This window comes from Ambystoma mexicanum, chromosome 9 (genome assembly GCF_040938575.1).
Source record: "Ambystoma mexicanum isolate Mex_15411 chromosome 9, UKY_AmexF1_1, whole genome shotgun sequence".
Lineage (NCBI taxonomy): Eukaryota > Metazoa > Chordata > Amphibia > Caudata > Ambystomatidae > Ambystoma > Ambystoma mexicanum.
In genome coordinates, this window is record NC_090931.1 from 62,850,026 (window position 1) to 62,875,418 (window position 25,393).

Consider the following 25,393-nt stretch of genomic DNA (forward strand, 5'->3'; position numbering starts at 1 on the left):
AACCTGAGCAAGGTTTGTAAATTTCTATTGTTTAATAATAGTCTGCTATCGTTTTTTTTTCCAGTGTTGACAAGTTACTCGTTTTCAACGGATGAGTGAGTGCTTGTGAGTGATACTCGAGCGTGATTAGGCGAGGGCACCTTTTCTTCGCATATTTCATGTTATTCCTGAAAGGAATGTCTGTTCTGGCACTATGCAGTGCTACTGCCCACCTCTGTGTCCGGAAGTCTTCCTTTCTTTACTTCTAAACACTCTGCCGATAAAACAATAATCCGGCCTACAATGACCAGAATGCATATCGATATCTGTTTGAAAACCTGGAGTGGATTTACAAAACTTCGGACAGGGTGAAAGTGGAAACAGCATTGTCATGGAGCTTAGGGGAACCCGATGCGGGACAACAAACTTGGAAAGAGGAGCAGTCTTGTGTAGACTGAAAAAAAATGATTTACAACATGTTTGCAAATGTGATTTATTTGATTATTTAAAATACACCGTTTGGCAGGCCTTCGGCCATCGAGTGGGCTTTCCAACCCATTCCAGTGAGGGCGCAATTGGGTGCTGGAAAGGCACAGCGGCAACATTGAATACAGGATATTAGCACACTTCATTTCCCTAGGGGAACACGACCCGGGGAGCAGTTCCCATTTCAAAATGCATGACTGATATAAACCTGAGCATTGTGAACACGGTCATTTGAAAAACTCCCACAGCTCACAGTTGCACAGAACAGGGCATCTTTTCTTACAAGCAATGTAAACATAGTGTGCAGCTGCCTGCTGCAGCCTAGTTCAGGCGCAGGGTGTCCTGGGAAATCCATGTCAGTGGGACAGCACGTTTTCAGTCCTGTGCTTTCGAGTTATACACTGATGCATTCTGGGAGCTGTGGTCTTGGTGTTACGGCTGCGCTAGTGGTGATATGTACTAGCGGCCTTTCGGCATGTAGTCCTCTGGTCATCCAGCATTCAGGCAAAGAGGAAACCGCAGGACCTCGGAATTCCAGCCATTAGATGTATTCGGATTAGCAGTGTCACGTGCTGTGTTTCCTGTGACAATCTCCATTCACACATGTAATCCTTGGCGCCTCAAGAGCAGACTGCACCCCACCCTCCATGTTTCACAAATGAGTGGGGCTGCATTTATGACAGCTCTGGGGCAGGGCCTGGGTCCCTAACATGTTCACTGGTCCCAAAAATGTAGGACATGCTTAGAAAATACAGAATGGAGCAAACAGGGTTTCCCCCAATCTGTGTTATCTAAAAGAAATCTTTGCACTGGAGCCCAGTGGACCCCGAGCATCTTATTTGCACTTTATCTCCTGCACACAATAAAGATGCATGAGTTTCGTGCATTTCTTTGCATGCAACACAGCGAGCAGAGTAAATAAAACAATCCACCTCGTTATTGCCCGAGTGGAACCCTTTCTGCAGTCCATGGATTGGGCCTACACCTATTTGCTCCATTCTGTCATTTCTAAGAAGCAAAATTGGTGCAAAATCAATTTGCACTATATTTTTGCACAAGGGCAAAGTTTTGATAGTCTGCCCCGGGTGCATTTATGTTCTGATAATCGTGTTCTCCACGCAGGTGGTCTGCACTGTCCCACTAAACAGTTCTATGTGGTGTCATCAACCGCACTTACCTCGTCCAATTGATATCCGGTAATCTTATGCCCATACATATGGCCGCCGGTAAAAGGCAGTGGCAACTGTATATATGGTGGCCATATTTATGGGGTCAAGGGGAGCTGGGGTCAAGGGGGTGTCCCCCGCTCCCCTGGAACACAAGAAAAGGTTTTGGAGGTTGCAGGGGTGTCCCCCGCTTGTTCAATGTGATAATGTCCCTGCAAACCGCAGCCATTTTCTGGCGACATTTTTGTCAAACGACGACATTTTTGCAGGGAATCGTCGAATTGTAGTTCAGCTCCTTTTGGTAGAATGATTTTATTTCTTTTAATCGGGTGGGGGTCAACCCATACCCAACTCCCCCTTCCTCATCGCCACCCCCAACTCATACCACCTACCCACACACACACATATATATGAGGATCGACCGACCAACAGGAGTCGAACTAAAAGTTAAACTAAGCCCTTTTCTGTGATGCCTGGAGTTCATTATGACGCCTCTTTCACCTTCCCACTGCTGATAGAATTGCAGCTTCAAGGCACCAACTTCACCCCACGCAAAACAAACCAGCTTCCTCATTGAGCAATATGGCACCTCAAACCATGTGCTTGTCCTCAATGCTGGAGGCTCGTTAGCTATGAACAGAGGCGTAGCCAGGATTGTTTTGCAAATGGGGCCTGAAGCTAATGTAGTTGGGCCCACTGTAGTGACATTAACATCTGCAAATGCCCACACAGCGCTGCTGAGTGGGCACTTACAGATTTTGGGTGGGCCTTGCCCACTCAGGCCCTACCCTGTCTACGCCTCTGGCTATGAATTAAAATCAAGTACAGATGCGATTCACCTGTCTCGGGACTTGCATTTCCTCTCTCTCATCTTTACATTAGTAAAGCTGTTTATTCCATAATCCACAGCGGGCCCATGCATGGATTGTGAATTGCATGTGCTAAGTGCCAACAGGTGTTTCGACTAGTGGTGGAAATGGAAAAAATGTGGAGGGGGATCACACAAGGGCCGGTGTGGGACGAGGTTTGGAGGAGGCAATGGTCAGAAGGGGCGGAGCTGCCGGTTGAACTCCGATCAAAGGAAATGTTAAAAATAATATTTAAAAAATAGCTCAATTTCTTTAATTGCTTGAAAAGTACACAGACCATAGTAAGCGTACACAGACCATAGTAAGTGTACACAGACCGTACTAAGCGTACACAGACCATAGTAAGTGTACACAGACCATAGTAAGTGTACACAGACCGTACTAAGCGTACACAGACCATAGTAAGCGTACACAGACCATAGTAAGCGTACACAGACCATAGTAAGTGTACACAGACCGTAGTAAGCGTACACAGACCATAGTAAGCGTACACAGACCATAGTAAGTGTACACAGACCATAGTAAGCGTACATAGACCATAGTATGTGTACACAGACCGTAGTAAGCGTACCTTGCTAGGGTTTGTGTACTTTTCAAGCCAGCACCATCCGAGTCAAAATGTATTTTGACATCTCAAAATACAAATACCAGAACTCATTTCGAAAAGGAAACTTTTCCAACTGGATTCTGCTTTCTGCTCAGTCACAAGGTCTTTGACTCTCGGCAAACCTGGGTGCTCACCTCAGTGATGTGATCTGCTCTGTGCGAGCACGCTGGGCACAGATTAGGTCACAGAGGCGAGCCCCCGGGTTCGCTGAGGATCTGCCTTGGCTCCTGCTGCCTGTGACATAGGTGGGGCGGACCCAGAAGAATGTTCATGGCGCCAATGTGCTGTGTGCGGCTCCGCCCCCCACTCCCTAGCGTAGCACGGAAAACGCTTTTTTTTTCTTTTCAAAATCCTTTTTTTTGTGATGGGCTATTTGGTGCTGAGACTGGCTGGATCCCGAAATCCGGCTACACATCTGGTGCCGGATCTCGGATCCGACGAGAGCCAGCCCATTAGCCAGCGCTGGTTTCAACCTTTTCACGGTCCTCATCAAGGCTGGGCTTATTCTGCACACAAATTCATTGGGGACGTTGCCCAGCAAGAGAACATCTGTTCAGATGTGCTATTCCTGGTAGCAGAAATGACCCGTCCAGATGCAACCTAATGGGTTCAGCACTTTTAGGAATCCAGTCTCCTGTTTAAGGCGAGACCGCTTGCCTCATTGGCGTCCCGCATGCATCGACCACCAGGAGGTGCCATATTGTTCCATGTTTTAAGTCTACAGGTTGTGGGGACACCTACAGGTGCCTACCCAAGCAGCAGTCCACCTAGCTTTCATTATTTTCTCCCAAGTGCAGCTGAACCTAGTTTGCGCTGGAGCCTTCTTATTTGGTCTGTGCTTCCTGGGGAGTACATCCTCTCTGAGCGGAAATAGTTCACGCAGCGGCGTGCACGTGTCTTCTGCCAAAACATATTTTTCCCACTTTAAGCTCCTCAACAATTGTAAATGTTCAAATATAAATATACGCTTAATTCGGTTCCCGAGTCTTTCCAGTAACTGACCTGAAAGCACGAAGAATATAGCTGTGCCCAGGGTCACACAATTTGAGATGAATACCAGCACTAGAGTTCAAGTCAGTCTATTGTTTTTCAACTTGACAGCCGCTAACACCCTGTCCTCCTTTTTTCCAGGATAACGCGTTGCATCGAAGGTGCATTTACTGTACAGGTGGAGTAAAGCTTTTGTGCACACACGGGCCCTAGCCAACTTTATTCATAAGTGCTTTTTAATTAACAAATCATGTTGCCAAATGGTTCCTGTTGACAACGCTCTTCTTAGGCCTCGTCTCTCTCTCTCTGTCTCTCTCTCTCTCTCTCACACACACACATACACACTTCCACACAAAAAGGAAAATAGGAAAACTATGTACAGTGTCTAGTTTGTGGCCAAGTTACCACAGCAAACCCACCGTCCCCACTCTGATAAGTTCTCTCAGGTTGACCATCTCCTTAATGGCCTGGAACATTTACAGTGTGTTAACCACTCCTTGTCCTTCATGAAGTCATGGCCTGTGTTGGCAGGCATCCGGATTTCTCTGCACACACGTCCTGCGCCTTTAAAGTGTCCCTGCACACCCACCTGCACCTTCTAAGTGTAACAGTCCACAGTATTCGTATCTACTAAGTGTTCCTGCGGATGCCGCCTGCCCCTTCTAAGTGTTCCTGCGGACACCGCCTGCACCTACTAAGCGTCCCTGCGCACTGCCCCTGCATCTTCAAGGCACTCCTGTGCAGGCTCAAGCGTGGTCCAGGCTGCATTTGCAATCCCAATTCAAGGCCCCAACGAGGGGAGGCGTTTTGCCCGCGCCAAGCCAGTCAAGTAGCCCCTGAACGCTGTTGGACTTGGCAACATGTCCTCTTTCTGTTTCGCCTGTTCAGTGGGACGCTGTATCTTCTGGGGAGGGTGGGCGGGGCGTCGCCTCATACGTCGATCTCGGCTCTGAGCACTCAAGGTCCACATTGGCGCCCTCCATGTCACGTGCCTCGTCGTCTCGCGCGTCCTCTGGGCCTAGCGCCGCGATTGGTCTATCCTGCGCAGCCAGCTCGCTCATTTTCTCCTCCGCCTCGATCTCCTCCGAGGAAGGGATGGAGTTTTTCTTGGGGCGGCCTTTCGGTTTAGTGGGAGCCTCCTGACCCCCTTTCAGCACCTGAGCAAAAGGAGAGAAAGAGGTGGAACAATGAAACCAGTGTCTGGTGTGCTTAATGAGAATTTCTCCCCAAAATGACCAAGAAACAAAACGTATTTCGAAGAGTTAAACAGGGAGGTTGCTCTTTCTGCAAACTTAAAATGGCGAGAAAATGACGTAATTTAGTACCAGAAAGCACTATACTCATTGTACACTATACAGAAAATGACATGCGGGGTTATAAACAGGTGAGCTCAAGCATTCTACCTCTTAACGTTCAGGGTGCTTTCACGCGGAGTCACCTGACTGACCAGGGGCGGGAATAGCATTCAAAAGGGAAAAGCCCCTGTTTAATCAGGTGACTCCACAAATGGTAAACAAGCAATGGCAACAGTTTGGGCTTTTGTGTGGGCATGGGAAAAGCACTTGCCAGGCACTGCAATAGTGGTATTAATTGGCTATCGATGGTAGCGGTGTGACTACCTGGGCATCAAATAGCCTATACACAAGCCAAAACTATTGGTTTTGCCAATGCTTGTTTTTAACAGGGCTTCAGTGAAATGCTTATAAATCGAGTGGCTGAAGGCAGTCCCGGTTGACACATTTTTTTTAAAAAACCAGTAGTGGGTTTAAAGCTCCAATTAAGTCATTAACTCTCAGAAGACTGTCTTGTAAAAACACTGGCAGGCAATTTCCGTGCAAAGTTTGATGGTAAATCTTGTTTAAAGCGAACTCTAAGACTTCTGATGAGGAGGTGTTTGGGGCCCGGAGGATAGGAACTGGGTGGGTATGGCCGTAGGGAAAACATGGCCATGGACAGATAACAGTGGGTAAATATCCAACAACACCTACAGGCTGTTTGTCCATCCTCATATGAAACACGTGTGTATGAGCGCAATACAAATAAACTATCATATCATATGCCGGGGGGGGGGTGCGGGGAGCTTGACTTCACCTGTTCTTTTTTAACCCAGTCCAGGGGCCTGAAACCTGTTGCCCTCCAGATGTTTTGGACTGCAAATCCAATGACCCCCTCACCATTGACTCTGCTGGCTAGGGTTCATGGGAGTTGTAGTCCAAAACATCTGGAGACACAAAGAAAGAAAATGAAGCGGTTATAATGACGAGGTAAAAACTTAACAGAAAGTAATGCAAACAGTAAACATGTAAAGATTTGTTGAAGAACATACACATAAATAAATGTATTATTTTGCATCTGTTTCTTAAAAAGCACGTGTTTTTCATGATTTATTTTTGCTTTACCAGAAGCAAGAGAATACCCCACTTCACCCACCAGCTAACCCCATGACCACCTTATTTGTACATACCGTTTCCCAGTTTTACAGGCATACTTTCCAAATGGGGGAACCCCAACCCCCATCCCCCTCCCCCCCGCTCTCCTCACCTGTCCTGAACCAGAATATCTCTGACAGGTGCCCTTTTTTCTTTTGGTCTATTTTATGTGTTTAATCTTTTTTTTTTTTTTTTAGTTGGGATGTTTGCTTTTTTTATTTTTACATGTTATTTTCAGTAAAAGTAGTTTTTTCCTTTTCTTTTTTATGATTATTCCAGGGTTATTTTTACAGTCTATAATTAAAATAGTACATGAACCCAGATATGGCTGAATGTGCAGGCCTATTTTACACAACCTACCGCAGCCAATAATAGTCCCACTGAGGGGGCCGCAGATGTGTTTGTGGACCCCTATGCAATTCTTTGCGTGCGATTATTGTCCCACCTAAAATGAGCACCTAAGTATAATAGCACCACTGTCAGCGTTGTCATCCTCTTAAGCAGGCCCAGCTGAAGATGTGTGGGTCCCCATTGCAACATGAAGGCCGGGGTCCCCTCTTGCTTAGATCGGATACAGTCTGAGGCACCCGTGGTGTGCATACATTATAATCGCGACTAAGATTATCATGAGTTGGCCACTAAATGCCCACTGAAAAGCTATACATCCTTCTTTGTCAGAAAGTAGCTGATGTGGAGCAACTGGTGTTAAAAGGTAACAAAGGGACAGCACTTCGGTATACCTCAAGGTAAGTGCCGGAAGCGCTCCAGCGAGTGCAGCTTGTAAGGCGAGCGCTGCAGAACTCACATTTAAAGCCCCAGAACGAAAGTAACAGAGGAATTTATAAAACTGTTGCCTGGCAACATGAGGGCAGTTGCTGGGAGAACCCTGTGGCTTGAGGCTCCTGTTGTTTGAAAGACTTGAAAAGGCCCTGGTGCCGTTGCTGCTCCTAAGTGTCAAGTATGCGCTCAGCGGCCAGCCATAGGAAACATCTTAACAAGTTTAACAACAAGCGTTACATTGTGAGTTACAAAGAAGAGACAGACTGCTAGGATGCAGCAGGGGGTAGGGAGCGGCCCTCAACCTAGCCTTGTTCCCAGAAGGGGCAAGCGGGCCAGGGACTGCGATGCAACAGGGAGCGGCCCTCAACCTAGCCTTGTTCCCAGAAGGGGCAAGCGGGCCAGGGACTGCGATGCAACAGGGAGCGGCCCTCAACCGAGCCTTATTCCCAGAAGGGCTAAGTGGGCCAGGGACTGCTATGCAGCAGGGAGCGGCCCCTCAACGTATCCATGTTCCCAGAAGGGGTAAGCGGGCCAGGGACTGCAATGCAGCATAGAGGTAGGGAGCTGCCCCTCAACGTATCCATGTTCCCAGAAGGGGTAAGCGGGCCAGGGACTGCAATGCAGCAGGGAGCGGCCCTCAACCTAGCCTTGTTCCCAGAAGGGGTAAGCAGGCCAGGGACTGCGATGCAGCAGGGAGCGGCCCTCAACCTATCCTTGTTCCCAGAAGGGGCAAGCGGGCCAGGGACTGCGATGCAACAGGGAGCGGCCCTCAACCTAGCCTTGTTCCCAGAAGGGGCAAGCGGGCCAGGGACTGCGATGCAACAGGGAGCGGCCCTCACCCTAGACTTGTTCCCAGAAGGGGTAAGTGGGCCAGGGACTGCGATGCAGCAGGGAGGTAGGGAGCTGCCCCTCAGCCTAGCCATGTTCCCAGAAGGGGTAAGCGGGCCAGGGACTGCGATGCAACAGGGAGCGGCCCTCAACCTAGACTTGTTCCCAGAAGGGGTAAGTGGGCCAGGGACTGCGATGCAGCAGGGAGCGGCCCTCAACCTAGCCTTGTTCCCAGAAGGGGCAAGCGGGCCAGGGACTGCGATGCAACAGGGAGCGGCCCTCAACCTAGACTTGTTCCCAGAAGGGGTAAGTGGGCCAGGGAATGCGATGCAGCAGGGGGTAGGGAGCGGCCCTCAACCTAGCCTTGTTCCCAGAAGGGGTAAGTGGGCCAGGGACTGCTATGCAGCAGGGAGCGGCCCCTCAACGTATCCATGTTCCCAGAAGGGGTAAGCGGGCCAGGGACTGCAATGCAGCAGGGAGCGGCCCTCAACCTAGCCTTGTTCCCAGAAGGGGTAAGCGGGCCAGGGACTGCGATGCAGCAGGGAGCGGCCCTCAACCTAGCCTTGTTCCCAGAGGGGTAAGCGGGCCAGGGACTGCGATGCAGCAGGGAGCGGCCCTCAACCTAGCCTTGTTCCCAGAAGGGGCAAGCGGGCCAGGGACTGCGATGCAACAGGGAGCGGCCCTCAACCTAGCCTTGTTCCCAGAAGGGGCAAGCGGGCCAGGGACTGCAATGCAGCAGGGAGCGGCCCTCAACCTAGCCTTGTTCCCAGAAGGGGCAAGCAGGCCAGGGACTGCGATGCAGCAGGGAGCGGCCCTCAACCTATCCTTGTTCCCAGAAGGGGCAAGCGGGCCAGGGACTGCGATGCAACAGGGAGCGGCCCTCAACCTAGCCTTGTTCCCAGAAGGGGCAAGCGGGCCAGGGACTGCGATGCAACAGGGAGCGGCCCTCAACCTAGCCTTGTTCCCAGAAGGGGCAAGCGGGCCAGGGACTGCGATGCAACAGGGAGCGGCCTTCACCCTAGACTTGTTCCCAGAAGGGGTAAGTGGGCCAGGGACTGCGATGCAGCAGGGAGGTAGGGAGCTGCCCCTCAGCCTAGCCATGTTCCCAGAAGGGGTAAGCGGGCCAGGGACTGCGATGCAACAGGGAGCGGCCCTCAACCTAGACTTGTTCCCAGAAGGGGTAAGTGGGCCAGGGACTGCGATGCAGCAGGGAGCGGCCCTCAACCTAGCCTTGTTCCCAGAAGGGGCAAGCGGGCCAGGGACTGCGATGCAACAGGGAGCGGCCCTCAACCTAGACTTGTTCCCAGAAGGGGTAAGTGGGCCAGGGAATGCGATGCAGCAGGGGGTAGGGAGCGGCCCTCAACCTAGCCTTGTTCCCAGAAGGGGTAAGTGGGCCAGGGACTGCTATGCAGCAGGGAGCGGCCCCTCAACGTATCCATGTTCCCAGAAGGGGTAAGCGGGCCAGGGACTGCAATGCAGCAGGGAGCGGCCCTCAACCTAGCCTTGTTCCCAGAAGGGGTAAGCGGGCCAGGGACTGCGATGCAGCAGGGAGCGGCCCTCAACCTAGCCTTGTTCCCAGAGGGGTAAGCGGGCCAGGGACTGCGATGCAGCAGGGAGCGGCCCTCAACCTAGCCTTGTTCCCAGAAGGGGCAAGCGGGCCAGGGACTGCGATGCAACAGGGAGCGGCCCTCAACCTAGCCTTGTTCCCAGAAGGGGCAAGCGGGCCAGGGACTGCGATGCAACAGGGAGCGGCCCTCAACCTAGCCTTGTTCCCAGAAGGGGCAAGCGGGCCAGGGACTGCGATGCAACAGGGAGCGGCCCTCACCCTAGACTTGTTCCCAGAAGGGGTAAGTGGGCCAGGGACTGCGATGCAGCAGGGAGGTAGGGAGCGGCCCTTCAGCCTAGCCATGTTCCCAGAAGGGGTAAGCGGGCCAGGGACTGCAATGCAGCAGGGAGCGGCCCTCAACCTAGCCTTGTTCCCAGAAGGGGTAAGCGGGCCAGGGACTGCGATGCAGCAGGGAGCGGCCCTCAACCTAGCCTTGTTCCCAGAAGGGGCAAGCGGGCCAGGGACTGCGATGCAACAGGGAGCGGCCCTCAACCTAGACTTGTTCCCAGAAGGGGTAAGTGGGCCAGGGAATGCGATGCAGCAGGAGGTAGGGAGCTGCCCCTCAACCTACCCTTGTTCCCAGAAGGGGCAAGCGGGCCAGGGACTCCGATGCAACAGGGAGCGGCCCTCAACCTAGACTTGTTCCCAGAAGGGGTAAGTGGGCCAGGGAATGCGATGCAGCAGGGGGTAGGGAGCGGCCCTCAACCTAGCCTTGTTCCCAGAAGGGGTAAGTGGGCCAGGGACGGCGATGCAGCAGGGAGGTAGGGAGCTGGCCATCAGCCTAGCCATGTTCCCAGAAGGGGTAAGTGGGCCAGGGACTGCGATGCAGCAGGGAGCGGCCCTCAACCTAGCCTTGTTCCCAGAAGGGGCAAGCGGGCCAGGGACTGCGATGCAACAGGGAGCGGCCCTCAACCTAGACTTGTTCCCAGAAGGGGTAAGTGGGCCAGGGAATGCGATGCAGCAGGGGGTAGGGAGCGGCCCTCAACCTAGCCTTGTTCCCAGAAGGGGTAAGTGGGCCAGGGACGGCGATGCAGCAGGGAGGTAGGGAGCTGCCCATCAGCCTAGCCATGTTCACAGAAGGGGTAAGCGGGCCAGGGACTGCGATGCAGCAGGGAGGTAGGGAGCTGCCCCTCAGCCTACCCATGTTCCCAGAAGGGGTAAGCAGGCCAGTGACTGCGATGCAGCAGGGAAGTAGGTAGCTGCCCCTCAACCTAGCCATGTTCCCAGAAGGGGTAAGCGGGCCAGGGACTGCGATGCAGCAGGAGGTAGGTAGAAGCCCCTCAGCCTAGCCATGTTCCCAGAAGGGGCAAGCGGGCCAGGGACTGTGATGCAGCAGGGAGCTGCCCCTCAGTGCATCCTTGTTCCCAGAAGGGGCAAGCGGGCCAGGGACTGCGATGCAGCAGGGAAGTAGGGAGCTGCCCCTCAGCCTAGCCATGTTCCCAGAAGGGGTAAGTGGGCCAGGGACTGTGATGCAGCAGGGAAGTAGGGAGCTGCCCCTCAGCCTAGCCATGTTCCCAGAAGGGGCAAGCAGGCCAGGGACTGTGATGCAGCAGGGAGCTGCCCCTCAGTGCATCCTTGTTCCCAGAAGGGGCAAGCGGGCCAGGGACTGCGATGCAACAGGGAAGTAGGGAGCTGCCCCTCAGCCTAGCCATGTTCCCAGAAGGGGTAAGTGGGCCAGGGACTGTGATGCAGCAGGGAGGTAGGGAGCTGCCCCTCAGCGTATCCGTGTTTCCAGAAGGGGCAAGCAGGCCAGGGATTGCGATGCAGCAGGGAAGTAGGGAGCTGCCCCTCAGCCTAGCCATGTTCCCAGAAGGGGTAAGTGGGCCAGGGACTGTGATGCAGCAGGGAGGTAGGGAGCTGCCCCTCAGCGTATCCTTGTTCCCAGAAGGGGCAAGCGGGCCAGGGACTGCGATGGAACAGGGAGCGGCCCCTTAACCTAGCCTTGTTTCCAGAAGGGGTAAGTGGGCCAGGGACTGCGATACAACATGGAGGAGCCCTGAACCTAGCCATGTTCCCAGAAAGGGTAAGTAGGCCAGGGACTACGATGCAGCAGGGAGTTAGGGAGCTGCCCCTCAGCCTAGCCATGCTCCCAGAAGGGGTAAGCGGGCCAGGGACTGCGATGCAGCAAGGAGGTAGGGAGCTGCCCCTCAGCCTAGCCATGTTCTCAGAAGGGGTGAGTGGGCCAGGGACTGCGATGCAGCAGGGAGGTAGGGAGCTGCCCCTCTGCCTAGCCATGTTCCCAGAAGGGGTACGCGGGCCAGGGACTGCGATGAAGCAGGGAGATAGGGGGCTGCCCCTCAACGTATCCATGCTCCCAGAAGGGGTACGTGGGCAAGGGACTGCGATGCAGCAGGGAGGTAGGGAGCTGCCCCTCAGCCTAACCATGTACCGAGAAGGGGCAGGCAGGCAAGGGACTGCGATGCAGCAGCGAGCTGCCCCTCAGCCCAGCCATGTTCCCAGAGGGGTAAGCGGGCCAGGGACTGCGATGCAGCAGGGAGGTAAGTAGCTGCCCCTCAGCCTAGCCATGTTCTCAGAAGGGGTACGCGGGCCAGGGACTGCGATGCAGCAGGGAGGTAGGGAGCAGCCACTCAACCTAGCCTTGTTCCCAGAAGGGGTAAGTGGACCAGGGACTGCGATGCAGCAGGGAGGTAGGAGGCTGCCCCTCAGCCTAGCCATGTTCCCAGAAGGGGCAAGCAGGCCAGGGACTGTGATGCAGCAGGGAGGTAGGGAGCTGCCCCTCAGTGCATCCTTGTTCCCAGAAGGGGCAAGCGGGCCAGGGACTGCGATGCAGCAGGGAAGTAGGGAGCTGCCCCTCAGCCTTGCCAGGTTCCCAGAAGGGGTAAGTGGGCCAGGGACTGTGATGCAGCAGGGAGGTAGGGAGCTGCACCTCAGCGTATCCGTGTTCCTAGAAGGGGCAAGCGGGCCAGGGACTGCGATGCAGCAGGGAAGTAGGGAGCTGCCCCTCAGCCTAGCCATGTTCCCAGAAGGGGTAAGTGGGCCAGGGACTGTGATGCAGCAGGGAGGTAGGGAGCTGCCCCTCAGCGTATCCTTGTTCCCAGAAGGGGCAAGCGGGCCAGGGACTGCGATGCAACAGGGAGCTGCCCCTCAGCCTAACCATGTACCCAGAAGGGGCAGGCGGGCCAGGGACTGCGATGCAGCAGGGAGGTAGAGAGCTGCCCCTCAGCCTAGCCATGTTCCCAGCAGGGGTGATTGGGCCAGGGACTGCGATGCAGCAGGGAGGTAGGGAGCTGCCCCTCTGCCTAGCCATGTTCCCAGAAGGGGTACGCAGGCCAGGGACTGCGATGCAGCAGGGAGATAGGGGGCTGCCCCTCAACGTATCCATGTTCCCAGAAGGGGCAGGCAGGCAAGGGACTGCGATGCAGCAGCGAGCTGCCCCTCAGCCCAGCCATGTTCCTAGAAGGGGCAAGTGGGCTAGGGACTGCGATGCAGCAGGGAGGTAGGGAGGTGCTTCTCAGTCTAACCATGTCCCCAGAAGGGGCACGCGGGCCAGGGACTGCGATGCCGCAGGGAGGTAGGGAGCTGCCCCTCAGCCTAGCCAAGTTCCCAGAAGGGGTAAGCGGGCCAGGGATTGTAATGTAGCAGGAACTGCCCCTCAGCCTAGCCATGTTCCCAGAGGGGTAAGCGGGCCAGGGACTGCGATGCAGCAGGGAGGTAAGTATCTGCCCCTCAGCCTAGCCATGTTCTCAGAAGGGGTACGCGGGCCAGGGACTGCGATGCAGCAGGGAGGTAGGGAGCAGCCACTCAACCTAGCCTTGTTCCCAGAAGGGGTAAGTGGACCAGGGACTGCGATGCAGCAGGGAGGTAGGGGGCTGCCCCTCAGCCTAGCCATGTTCCCAGAAGGGGTACGCGGGCCAGGTACTGTGATGCAGCAGGGAGAAAGGGGACTGCCCCTCAACGTATCCATGTTCCCAGAAGGGGTAAGCCGGTAAGGGACTGTGATGCAGCAGGGAGGTAGGGAGCTGCCCCTCATCCTAGCCATGTTCCCAGAAGGGGTGAGTGGGCCAGGGACTGCGATGCAACAGGGAGCAGCCCCTAAGCCTAGCCAAGTTCCCAGAAGGGGCTAGGCGGGCCAGGGAATGTGATGCAGCAGGTAGGTAGGGAGCTGCCCCTCAGCCTAGCCATTTTCACAGAAGTGGTAAGTGGGCAAGGGACTGCGATTCTGCAGGGAGGTAGGGAGCTGCCCCTCAGCCTACCCATGTTCCCAGAAGGGGTAAGTGGGCCAGGGACTGTGATGTAGCACAAAGGTAGCGAGCGGCCCCTCAGCCTAGCCATGTTCCCGGAAGGGGTAAATTGGCCAGGGACTGCGATGCAGCAGGGAGGTAGGGAGCTGCCCCTCAGCCTAGCCATGTTCCCAGTAGGGGTAAGTGGGCCAGGGACTGCAATGCAGCAGAGAGGTAGGTAGCTGCACCTCAGCCTAGCCATGTTCCCAGAGGGGGTAGGTGGGCCAGGGACTGCGATGCATCAGGGAGGTGGGTAGATGCCCCTCAGCCTAGCCATGTTCCCAGAAGGGGCAAACGGGCCAGGGACTGCAATGCAGCAGGGGGGTAGAGAGCTGCCCCTCAGCCTAGCCCTGTTCCCAGAAGGGGTAAGCGGGCCCGGGACTGCGGTGCAGCAGGCAGGTAGGGAGCTGCCCCTCAGCCTAGCCATGTTCCCAGAAGGGGTGAGCGGGCCAGAGAGTGAGATGCAGCCGGGAGGTAGGGAGCTCACCTGCCATGACACCTGCCCTGTCCCAGCTTTTTGAAGTTTCTGTGCCCCTCTCTGCTTTTTGCACTGGTGAAATTGGCTTTTTAGGTGCAATTTGCGCCAACACTGCCCTGCACAGCAGCACACCAACACTGCCTTGCACAGCACCACACCGGCGCCTAATTGCGAGTTTTCTGCTATTTGCTCTTTCTTCCAGAGTGTCTCCATTATTTTGCCCCTTCTCCCGCTGCACTACCCTTTTAGAACCAATCTCTGCGCGTCTCTTCAATGTGAGATGTGAGAGGGGAATGATATGGGCGAACTCACCGAATGATTTCGTATAAAATGAAAATACTCTCAGTGCAAGGCCTGCTTTGGAATAATTTCAGTTGATAAAAAATTCCAGAGACGTGCTAATATTAAATAAATGCATGATATGAAAAATGAAAGAGAAAGCTCTGGTATTTTGAACAAGCTCTGCTAATCTGGCTAACGGCCATCCATCACTTTGCAAAGTGTGTTTCCATATTGGTATTACTTCATGAAATTGAGTGATTTCTCTGAGACCCAATGTAGCATATTGTACACTGTCTCCTCACTACTTAATTTGAAAATTAGCACCCATCACGGGATAGCTGGCCAATCAGCTCACTCCGATGCCGGGCTGGATCCTGCATTATGAGTCCACGCTCAGATGTTATGTTATTGTGATTTATACCACGCACCACTGCCATTTTCATGGTGTACGGATGAAGATAAAAGCTGCTCTTGTGCCCATTGGGCTCCCAAGTGCCCTGCCCCCACACCCCTGCATCTGTCTCTCTGCCAGTGCGCACACCTTCCTGCAGCTAGTCCATCACCACGCAGTCCGATCTTACCAAAATGGCAGGACACGGCCATGCGGCCTCACCTCTCCACCAAACCGCCATGGACAGTGAGAAGGGACTTGTTCCCGAGACCCACTTGCATATGCTTGGAGGCCATCTTGTTTTCGTTTGATGAATGGCTCCAAGCGTCCAATCATTAAAGAGAACTTTTTTATCATTTGCAAAAGATGCTCTTAGCACTACGAGTGACATGCCCGGGTGCTGATAACAATATGAAACAATTTGCAACACGACTGGATCAATAACAGCCCTAAGAACTCACAGAGGTCCTAACTCTGATTGGACCTGTCAAGCTCGGCCTAGAGGCCATTACCGATCCGTTGCTTGCAAATGCGGGCATTAACACAACAGTAGATTGTGAAATGTCATTCTGCAGCTAAGACAACTCGTGGCACTGCATGTCTCTGACTGTGGGATGTCATCGGCCCATTTATTGGGCCAGGCAAAGGGGGCGGCTGCCTGGGGTGCAATTGTCTTGGGAGGTGACATTTTCTGCGGGCGAGTAGCGGCAGCAGGTGCTGGCTCTGCCCCTTCTGACCGCTGTAGATACTTAGTACTACATAACGTGACATGAGTCAGAGGCTCTCTGAGCCCGTGCCATGATGGGGCAGGTTAAAGCAGAAGTAAGGAAAACAGACCGGAATGAGCTTGTGGTTCGTGGCGCCAATTACTCACGTGCAGGCTCCCCGCCAGTGGCTCCTAACTGACTCACAACAATAGGAGAGGGAAGGAACGGCCGGCGGGACCATTGCTGAACCAGGCAGGCACTCGATGGACGGGACCATTGCTGAACCAGGCAGACACTCGATGGACGGGACCATTGCTGAACCAGGCAGGCACTCGATGGACGGGACCATTGCTGAATCAGACGGTCGCCATGCTGGAGCCTTCTGATTTCAAAAAGACTGGTCTCTTTTATGACTTTGGCCCGCAGAGGTGTGCTTTGTGCCTCGAGAGTAATAAACCAAGTAGCGTGTCAATGGAATGAAGAGAAATCGGGCCCGTAGAGCCAGGACAGTCGGGGCAATCCTGATAACTAGTCGCCCCCGCCCTATTTCATCTACAGAGAAATCTTGGTGAGGGTCTGTGAGCTGCGGGAAATGTTATGTTAGCACCAGAGTGATTTTTCTTTCGGAGACCTGCGCAAGACCCTGTGTGAGCTTGTGTACCAATGGCTCAATGGGAAACTCAAGGCTGGCATTTGAGGAAGAGGGTGGAGGTGGCACACAATGCACAAGGGTGGTGGCATGAAAATGGCAACAGGTGTGTTAGAAGTTTATGGAGGGGGACAAGTAGGTGGCCAAGGGGGTGGAAGGGAAAAACAGTTGTCCCTTTTGGTTTGCTTTCCATCCTGTCTGTACAAGAACTGATTTGGGGCATTCTTCTCATAAAATTCCAGAAATATGTCACAAATGGAGGTCAAACTGAATTTCATTTCGTTATCAACTGGTTGATACTGGTTCACTATTGGGAAATTGGTTATTTCAATGGGCTGGGAATGGGTGTACAGCTGGTTCTCCAGGGGAGGGCGGTTCTCTCTACTAGCACTGAAGAACTCCGGGTGTACGTTAATTACCGCTTTCGCATGAGTGGCATTCATTCCTCTTTCCTGTAATGTGAGTTGTCTGAACTCACCCCGAAAGAGAATTGAGTTAAAAAAGTTGTTGATTCAAAGGCTGATTTGGCTTCCATTAAAATAAAACTATTTACGAGGGTGTGGCTCAGAGGCGTAGACAGGGTACGGCCTGAGCAGGCAAGGCCCACCCAAAATCTGTAAATGCCGACTCAGCAGCACTGTGTGGCATTTGCAGGTGTTAATGCCACTGCGGTGCGCCCTACTACATTAGCTTCAGGCCCCACTTGTTAGACAATCCTGGGTCAGCCTCTGGTGTGGCTGGCTGCAGCATTCCATGGCCGCTTACTAAAGGAGCACTTGTGGCACCAGCCCGTTTCATGGGCATGCGATCCGGGCAGCTGCCCAGGGAGAACAGCTAAGGAGCACGGGGGTGCGGTGAGCAGGAAGGGGCTGCAAGGGTGCAGACGTAAGGCTATGACACAGAGGGGTTGCTGGTGATTATTAGAAAAGGGAAAACCCCATCTCACCCTAACTCTAAGAGGGGTTTCCCTGCCTCAAATGTCAGAATGTCCAAAGCAAAAGTCCCAATGTCCGATGTCAGAATCCTAACACTGCCTAGCGCACACCAGATGGCACCTCAATGTGACTTGGCACCTTGGTTAGGAAAGTAGAGTTCATTGTGTGTCACCATGCAGACAGGAGTCGATGGCAAATCAATTCACCTATATGTTTGCAGCAACGTTTTGTGCGCTGCACAAGTCACCACCCTGTGGGTTAATGGCGTCTATGTGGTGCTCCTCTATTTAACAGCACATGCCTGTTTTTGTCTGATGGGACCTATGTCCATACAAGAGCACACTGGAACGTTTTTTGTAGGTGGCTCTGACGAGCATGCCATACTGTGCCCACAATTAAACTCATAAAGCAATCAAAGAAGTTGCCCCAAGTTGTACATCCACGAGGCCAAGCGCCCTTTCTACTCTGCCACACCAGGATTTTCACTAACTGCAGCCGGCACTAATAAGAGATGGCAATGCCAGCTCTCCTAGATAAAGCATGGACCTGCTCTTTTTTGCAGAAATAACCCATGAGGCCTGCATAATGGCGAGGAGGTAGTGGCTGAGGAACTGTGGACCATCTACCATGCATTAGAAGCCGGTTTGGTTTAAAACGCTTCATCAGCTTATTACTGGTCAGGCTAAAGTTTGTATGAGGTACAATCCTTTCTGTGTAGCCTTTATGTACATTGTTTATTTGGTGTCTCCTGTAGGGTATCCTTTCTTGTCTATAGATATAAATCCCTAATGATGTTTCTGTATTGGGGGTTGCGGATGCTCACACTGAGACCCAGCCCCTCCTCATCTAATATTATCCAGAAATAAGAAACAAAAGAGCCCTTGTACTCCATCTGAGTGGCTGATATTGCAGCCATTTTGTACTTGCATCCAAAAACTTAAGCTGTCCAAATGAGCATGTATGGTTCATGGTTACAAACATTTTAATGTTAGGGTGAGTGCTGTAAACAGTGTTGTAAGCACCAAACCATGTGTCTTTTGTGTATTCAGAGAGTCACACATGCAACCCTTTTATCACAGAATTGTTGATCAAATATAGAGATCTCCGATCACTGTTATATTCCTGAAATGCTCTGTGATTTAATGCAAAGCAGACAGGAACACCCATCGGTGCTATTTGTCCCCTTTCCCACTCTCATAGAGGTATTTTACTTAATAGGATTGTACTTGACTGTCCATCTTGGAATGTTAACCTTCTATCAGAAAATAATTCACATGGTTAGTCTAGTATTGCCCCTTGCAAAATACTAGTTAGGTGGTATGAATAGAACTCCTGCAACACAGAGTGAGATGACAGCAAGCTGGTCACACCACAGTGTGCCAGAAGGGAAAGTTTGAAACTGCATTGAGGCGAGGCCTTCCCTAAGAGCAGGTGACAGAAGAACCATTTATTTGGGCAGCAACAGCTGTGTTTTCACATTAGATTTCTTCTGTAAAGTACTTGAATTACAATCTAATGAAACCAGCCTCATTTGCATGGCAATGATTTATTGATGTTGAGGAGAGGTTTTGTCGCGCGACACAGAGGTGTAGCTTGGGAGTCACGTGTGGCAGTTAGGGGAAGAGGGGGAGCATTGTAGTGTTTCGCCCTGGGCACCATGTTGGCTAGAAACTTCACTGGATGTCATAGTACATGCAATACCACTCGTGGCACCGTATGTCTCCCAGTCCCGCATTACGAAATAGGCAAAGTGGGCACCAGTCTGTGGGCCCCACTTCTTTTAGGGTCCCTGCGACAATGGATCAAAATAATATTGATTTGATCTTGAAAGAAAATTACAATCAAGCGTTCTTAAATTGTTTCCAAAAGATAGAAAAGAAAATGAATCAACTCAAAGAAACAAAAACTTTACATTAAAGACCCTATAGAGAACATACTGTATTCATGTAATGTACCCATTAACAACTTAAAGTGCATTAACCAGAGATGTCAGATTCACATAAAAGTGTGTCTCTTAAAAGCTCATCTTCTGGCAGCTTTCAATATGTAAAAAAAATCCAGTAGTGATGGTCATCTCCATATAGCAGCCGACGTGCACACTACTTCTATGCTCTCCCACTAGTGCGCGTGCACAAGAAACCTCCAGAAACTAAGCTTTCTGTGCGTTAGTGTGTCACAAGAGTTTCTGCCGACGCCAGACCCTAGTAGAATATTCATGAGTAGAAACTACGAGAACATCGACAAGTATATATACCCGACGTCTGAGTTACTGTTAGTTAGCTTTTGTGAGTTATAATGGAGTTTGATTAACTTCACCGTCTAATTTAATAGAACAAAATCTATCTTGTTCAGGCACTTTTACTCATTTTTGGCTGAGACTGAAGAATTCTTTCATTTTCTTGAACAAAGCGTAAATATTCTTTGTCGTCGCTCACTCGCCATTATGGCCACTGAATACGACGTCTTGCAAAAGGTAGAATTCCAAGATATCCTGAAAGATTTCACCACAAACACGTTGAGGAAAGTGAATATTTAACGTTTTGTTGGTTTATAAACATTTTAAAAATGTATGTTTTAAATAACATTATTGATTGCTAATGTTCAGTTTTGTGTAAGAAAATTGGTTTATTAAAATTGTTGGTTGGTAAAATTAAAAACGTATTAGGAGATCATTTGTGAGGGGGCCCAGAAATCTCGACTGCCATGGTGGCCACCACAGAGTTTAATCGGGCATGGATGTCTCTGACTCTGTGAAATACTAAAGCATGAGTGTCTCTAATTGATTAACAGCACGTTGCTGAGTCACAATGGAGTGATGACAAAAGAGGTGAAGAATAATGTTTCTATTGTCCCCTCCTGTGTCACTTTCCGATTATTGCAGAGTGCGGAGGCCCTGAATCAGCGATAATAAGGCAACAGTTGCCTGGTAATTGCAGGTTGGGGCGCTCTTCTGTGTATTATAACAATAATGATAATAACAAAGCACTGCTATTGTGCTCCGCTGCCTACTCCCAGGGTAGGAAAGCAATTAAGCCCTTACGCAATGACACCACTGCCCGCATGGGCACGGCATGCCGGAGCAAGAGGAACAGTTAGCTGCCCTGAGTCAGCAGAAGATCTGCATATCAGAGCGCAGCCTACTGCGTGGCAGCAAAGAAGTAGTCACAAATGGTTGGTGGGAGCAATACGTTGAAGGCAGGGTCTGGTTTCCTTAAGCACGCAGCCTACACCGCATTAAGGCCCACATGTGGGCAGCATGGTGCGCGTGTGATTTATCACATTCTTTTCAGATGGTGGTCCTAAACCAAATCATGATACAGAGAAGTATAGAAACCCGATCAGATCAGCATCGGAAGCCCGTTGGGTGGTATTGCGGAATCGCTTGCCGCCCACAAAATGCACACAAGGCGCTTGCTGTTGTGTGGGCTGCAAATGTGCCCTTGGAATGTGCCTGTGGAGAGGGATGATTAGCTCTTGTGCTCCAATGCAGACCCTATTTGCTCCCACTGTTGTATGCTGCATCATTCTGTGTTATTTCAGGACAACACAAGTTCAGAAAAGCATGTGGGTCCCAAACAAAAAAAATCCTAGAGCGCAAATTCCACCTGCATGTACAAGTCGATCGGAATATCACCCAGTGTGCAATGAAGACGACTACTCAATTTCACCTGTTCTGAAGAGTTCAAGAGAAATATTTGCTAGTGAGGGAATCGGTGTCTAAAAAGCAGAATGAAATCTATTATTCTCCAGGGTTGTTTAAATGTATTGTGTGTTTATAGTTCTACCACGCAAGCTATAATCTATCCCTTTTTTTAAAAAAAGTTAGGAATGATATTCCATCGTCTGTAAACACATTTCCCTTCAGGATTCTCACTTTAAAATCTTTGGGAGGAACTTCTGGTGAAGTTGCAGCCCTGGTTTACAGAGACCAATATCCTAAGTAACATTGAGCTGGGCTTCCGTCGTGGACTAGCTACCAACAAACAAGTCCTCAAGCGCTACCTGGTTATTGCTCTTCCTTTGCACGTTGACTCCGATTCTGAAAGAGATTAGATTTCAAAAGTGTTGCCCGGGCTTTGCTACCTATTAAAGGATGATTTTCCCTGAATAGGGTGGGCCCTGCTAACCTATCTAAGACATGCTTGTAAAATTAGGAAAAATCATGCATTATCCTATTATTTTAAGATAGCATGGATTACATTGTGCAACCTGACATAGTTTTAGATATACCGGTTGCTATATTTTGTATTTTAATTAGATAAACTTACTGCTATATTATATGGATACATATTTTGGGCATTGGTTAAGGAACTGTACATAGAATTTGTATATGATATCTTCTTTATATTGTCAATAAATATATTGTGATTAACAACCATTTTGTATGGTTGGTTTTAGGAATGAATTTATACATTAGAAATAAACGTGATTTCATTGGATTTCAGTTTTAGCACCTGTTTTTGGAATCTATATCGGTCCCTCCATGCTGTTCTCAAAAGCCCTTTAAAGTACATTTGATGAACCTTTTGGCTCCTCCTGATCAAAACATTTGAAGAAAAATTATCTAATTTCCGCTATTGACATCACGAGAAAGTGGGAAATACGGTATTAAACTGATAATCACTAACCACATTTCATCACTGCCATCTCGCGGCATCTAATTGCTTCCCACCTGGCTTTGTGGATCTAAACATGACTGCACGTGAGTCCTCTCCTTCTGATTTAGCTGTAGGTTTTTGGGTGAAGAGGGACGGGGATCTTCTTCACAGAACCGGCATGAAAACTAGACTTATTCCGTTGCCTGAACACTGTTTACAGTGAATTGCCCTCAAATCATCGGGATTCCCACTATGGTCCTAATATACGAACATCAAAAAGTCAAGCGATTGATGAGTGGATGGGTCAGGTAGTCCTCTTACCATTTTCTTCCACTTCATCCGGCGGTTTTGGTACCAAGTCTTCACTTGCAACTGCGTCAACCCCAGTGACTGAGCCAAGTCCAACCTTGAAAAGACAAAAACAATGAGTTACTGACTTGGTCGCATAGGAAAGAGGTTCTTGCGCATCCGCGTGTCATACCCAGATGACATCCCTCCCCGCACTTCATTGGAAAGTATGGCTGATGGGCCTAATACTTTTCATGTGGTAGCTTAGATAACTATCTTTAGTTAGTGGAAAAAGAGTGATTGCTTTGAACGCCTCCATTATTTCCATGTCAATGATCAGAGGGGTGGGGGGGCAGGTGTTGTCTGTATGCCTCAGTAAATCTCTGGTCCTTGGTCTGCAGGATAAGGTCCTTTTTACTCTGTGCCTTTTGTAAACTTTCAGGCCTTCGTCTTTAGGGGCTTTTTACTGGGTGCCTCTATAAATCTTTGGCCATTGGTCGACAGGCCATTGTTTTATTATGTTATCTTGCATAGTTCATGGCTTTGACCTGCTTTGCCAGTCAGAGATGTGAAAGAGGAGTATCATAGTATGTATTGTCTCGGGAGGATAGCTGAGGGGTAACGTGTTCACCATGGAAGCAAGATGACGCTGAGCAACACAGGTTCAATCCCTGGGTCAGTGCGTAGAAACCTCTGGGTATTAAGCGTGTTATAAATAACCTATCATATCATATCATAGAACATTGAGTAGTGGTAGGGGGGAGCAAAGTTGGGTAGATAGTTGGGATGAGGGTGAGGGATAGATGAGGTGCCCAGGAAGGCACGAGAAGGAAAATGTAGAGGAACTATGTGTACAGTTGGACTGATTTTCCTGTGGGACTTAACTGTATTCTATGGGGTGCAGCGCCAAGATGAGAGATCGCTGGAGAGAGGGTATGTCTGGAAATTACTCACAGCATGGGAAGCCAGGGCATGATGAAGCCATGCCCAAGAAAAGACAGGTGGCAAAGCCCTTACGCTTACTTCTCCAGGCCCCCAACAACATTTGGCAGGGACTGTACGTCAGAAAACCAAATTTACCAAGTTTGCAAAAGCTCCCTGGAACGTGAGCAAAAACACCTCTTTTTTCTTTTGTTGCTTTCCACATTTATATCATGGTTACCAAAACCCTAGGTTTGTGCTTGTGTACATAGTGTTTAAGGACACATAAACTGTCTATGCCTGCCTCCCTTAGTTGAACCTTGTGTTAATGGTCAGTGTGACATGGTCCTTTTCTCCAGGTCAATATCATGTAATTGGGCAGCGGGTGAAAACACTTTTCGTTGGGACCATTATGAACATCTTGTCCTTGTGTATTGGGGCTGGGCCCTTGTTTTGGGTGCGTCAGAAACCTTGTCCCGCTACTCTACTATGTTCAGTCAGAGACAATCCTACAGGGTCTCTGGGGGCGGGGGGGGGCTATAGCCCCAGGTCTTTTGGTTGTAGCCCTGGATAGAAGCTCAGGGGCTACCATCAAAGGCTAGCTAGCCCAGCGTCCCAAAATTAGCATAGCCCTGGATCTTTTCCAGACCTAGCAACACCCCTAGGTCCAGTCAATAGTCAGATAGTTGCTACACTGGGACGGCCATTGTTTTTATTATTGTTGTCCCTTAATCCGTTGTCCTTCCACTATGTTGTGTGCCTGGCACGGGAGGATCCCAGTTAAACCCAGTGCCGTGACCTTTGGGCAGCCAGCACCTCCTTTCAAAATGCTGCACTGTTTATTGAAAAGCTACTCCGCAGGTGTAAAATCCTTTGACATTGCAGCAAGAAAGCACCCAAAAAAAACAAAAAAAACTTAAAAGCTAGAAAAAAGGACTAACAACTAGATATGTAATATTAATTGTTGGTAAGATTTTTTCACAGTAACATAAAATGGCAAAATAGATACAACAACATTGCAACAATAAGAGCAAGAATCTGTATTTTAGTTTACCGGCCTCTTAATTTGAAAGGCCAAATAAAAGCGAAATAATTTAACTTTCTTCCTATATTTATACATCCCAAAGATTATGGTCTAGAATATGGTTAAAAGTAGGAGAGCTGATTGGAGAGGTGCCGCTGATATTTGCAGCTTGTTATAATATGATATATGATATGATATTTTATTTATATCGCGCCCATACACAAGTGTTTCGCCGTCTCTCACCTGTCTGGCGTGGAGAGGTACTTCTGCTTTTCAAATTTCTTCTCCAGGCCCATGAGCTGCAGCTCGGTGAATATAGTCCTGCTGCGGCGCGGCTTCTTTGCTCGGGCAGGATGCTGCTCGGCCTCCGACTCGCTGCTGGCGTGTGTCTCGCTGGCCGGTGTGTCTGCACGGGGGTCTCCCGCAGAGGAGTGTGGGGAAAGGCGGGAGGTGCTGGATGTGGGCACCAGGCGAGAGGCCACGGCAGACGGCCTGCTGATGACGGAGATCAGGGGGTATGCTCTCAGCGAAGGGGGTCCTGGAAAAAGAAACACAAGACTCGGATCAGAACACTCACCTGAAGAAAAAACATGTACACTTGCCTCCCATGCCAGGGTTTAACTTTTCACATCATAAACTCTGTATCCATAGCATCCACACACAGGTTGTCTCCATTGATGCATTCTACGGGTGAGCTTAATTTAGGTTTTTAGTTTAATGTCTCAGTGGCTGATTCACACATGTTATTCGTAGTATTCTTCACTCAAATTTAGGGCTTTGCGATTCATAAAGCTGGTCCTCCTAGTAAGTCTAGAGTAAGTCAGAGTTACTCATGGTGACTTCTCTGTGAAACTAATAACACTCTCCTGGATCAAATATGGAGTAAACCGGGGTTACTCATAGTAACTTCTTTGTGAATCAAATAGCCCTCTCCTGGTTCAAATATGGAGTAAGTCTGGGTTACTCATAGTAACCTGTCTTGAATAGCCCTCTCCTGGTTCAAATATGGTATAAGCCAGGGTTACTCATGGTAACTTCTGTCGAATCAAACAGTGCCCTCCATAGTAACTTCTCTGTGAATCGAACAGCTCTCGCCTGCTTTCAATATGAAGTAAACCAGGATTACTCATAGTAACTTT

General features: G+C 50.4%; 1 protein-coding gene across 1 annotated transcript in view; it reads right to left on the reverse strand.

The window, feature by feature from the left end:
- Positions 1-458: 458 nt before the first annotated feature.
- Positions 459-25,393, reverse strand: part of BARX2 (BARX homeobox 2) — a 108,764-nt gene continuing 83,829 nt past the window's right edge. Inside the window, exons 2-4 of the mRNA XM_069614155.1 lie at positions 24,498-24,792; positions 22,343-22,427; positions 459-5,254 (exon numbers count right to left, since the gene is read on the reverse strand). Coding sequence (XP_069470256.1) covers positions 4,982-5,254; positions 22,343-22,427; positions 24,498-24,792 — 653 coding nt within the window. The 3' untranslated portion in view covers positions 459-4,981. The remainder of the gene's footprint in view (positions 5,255-22,342; positions 22,428-24,497; positions 24,793-25,393) is intronic.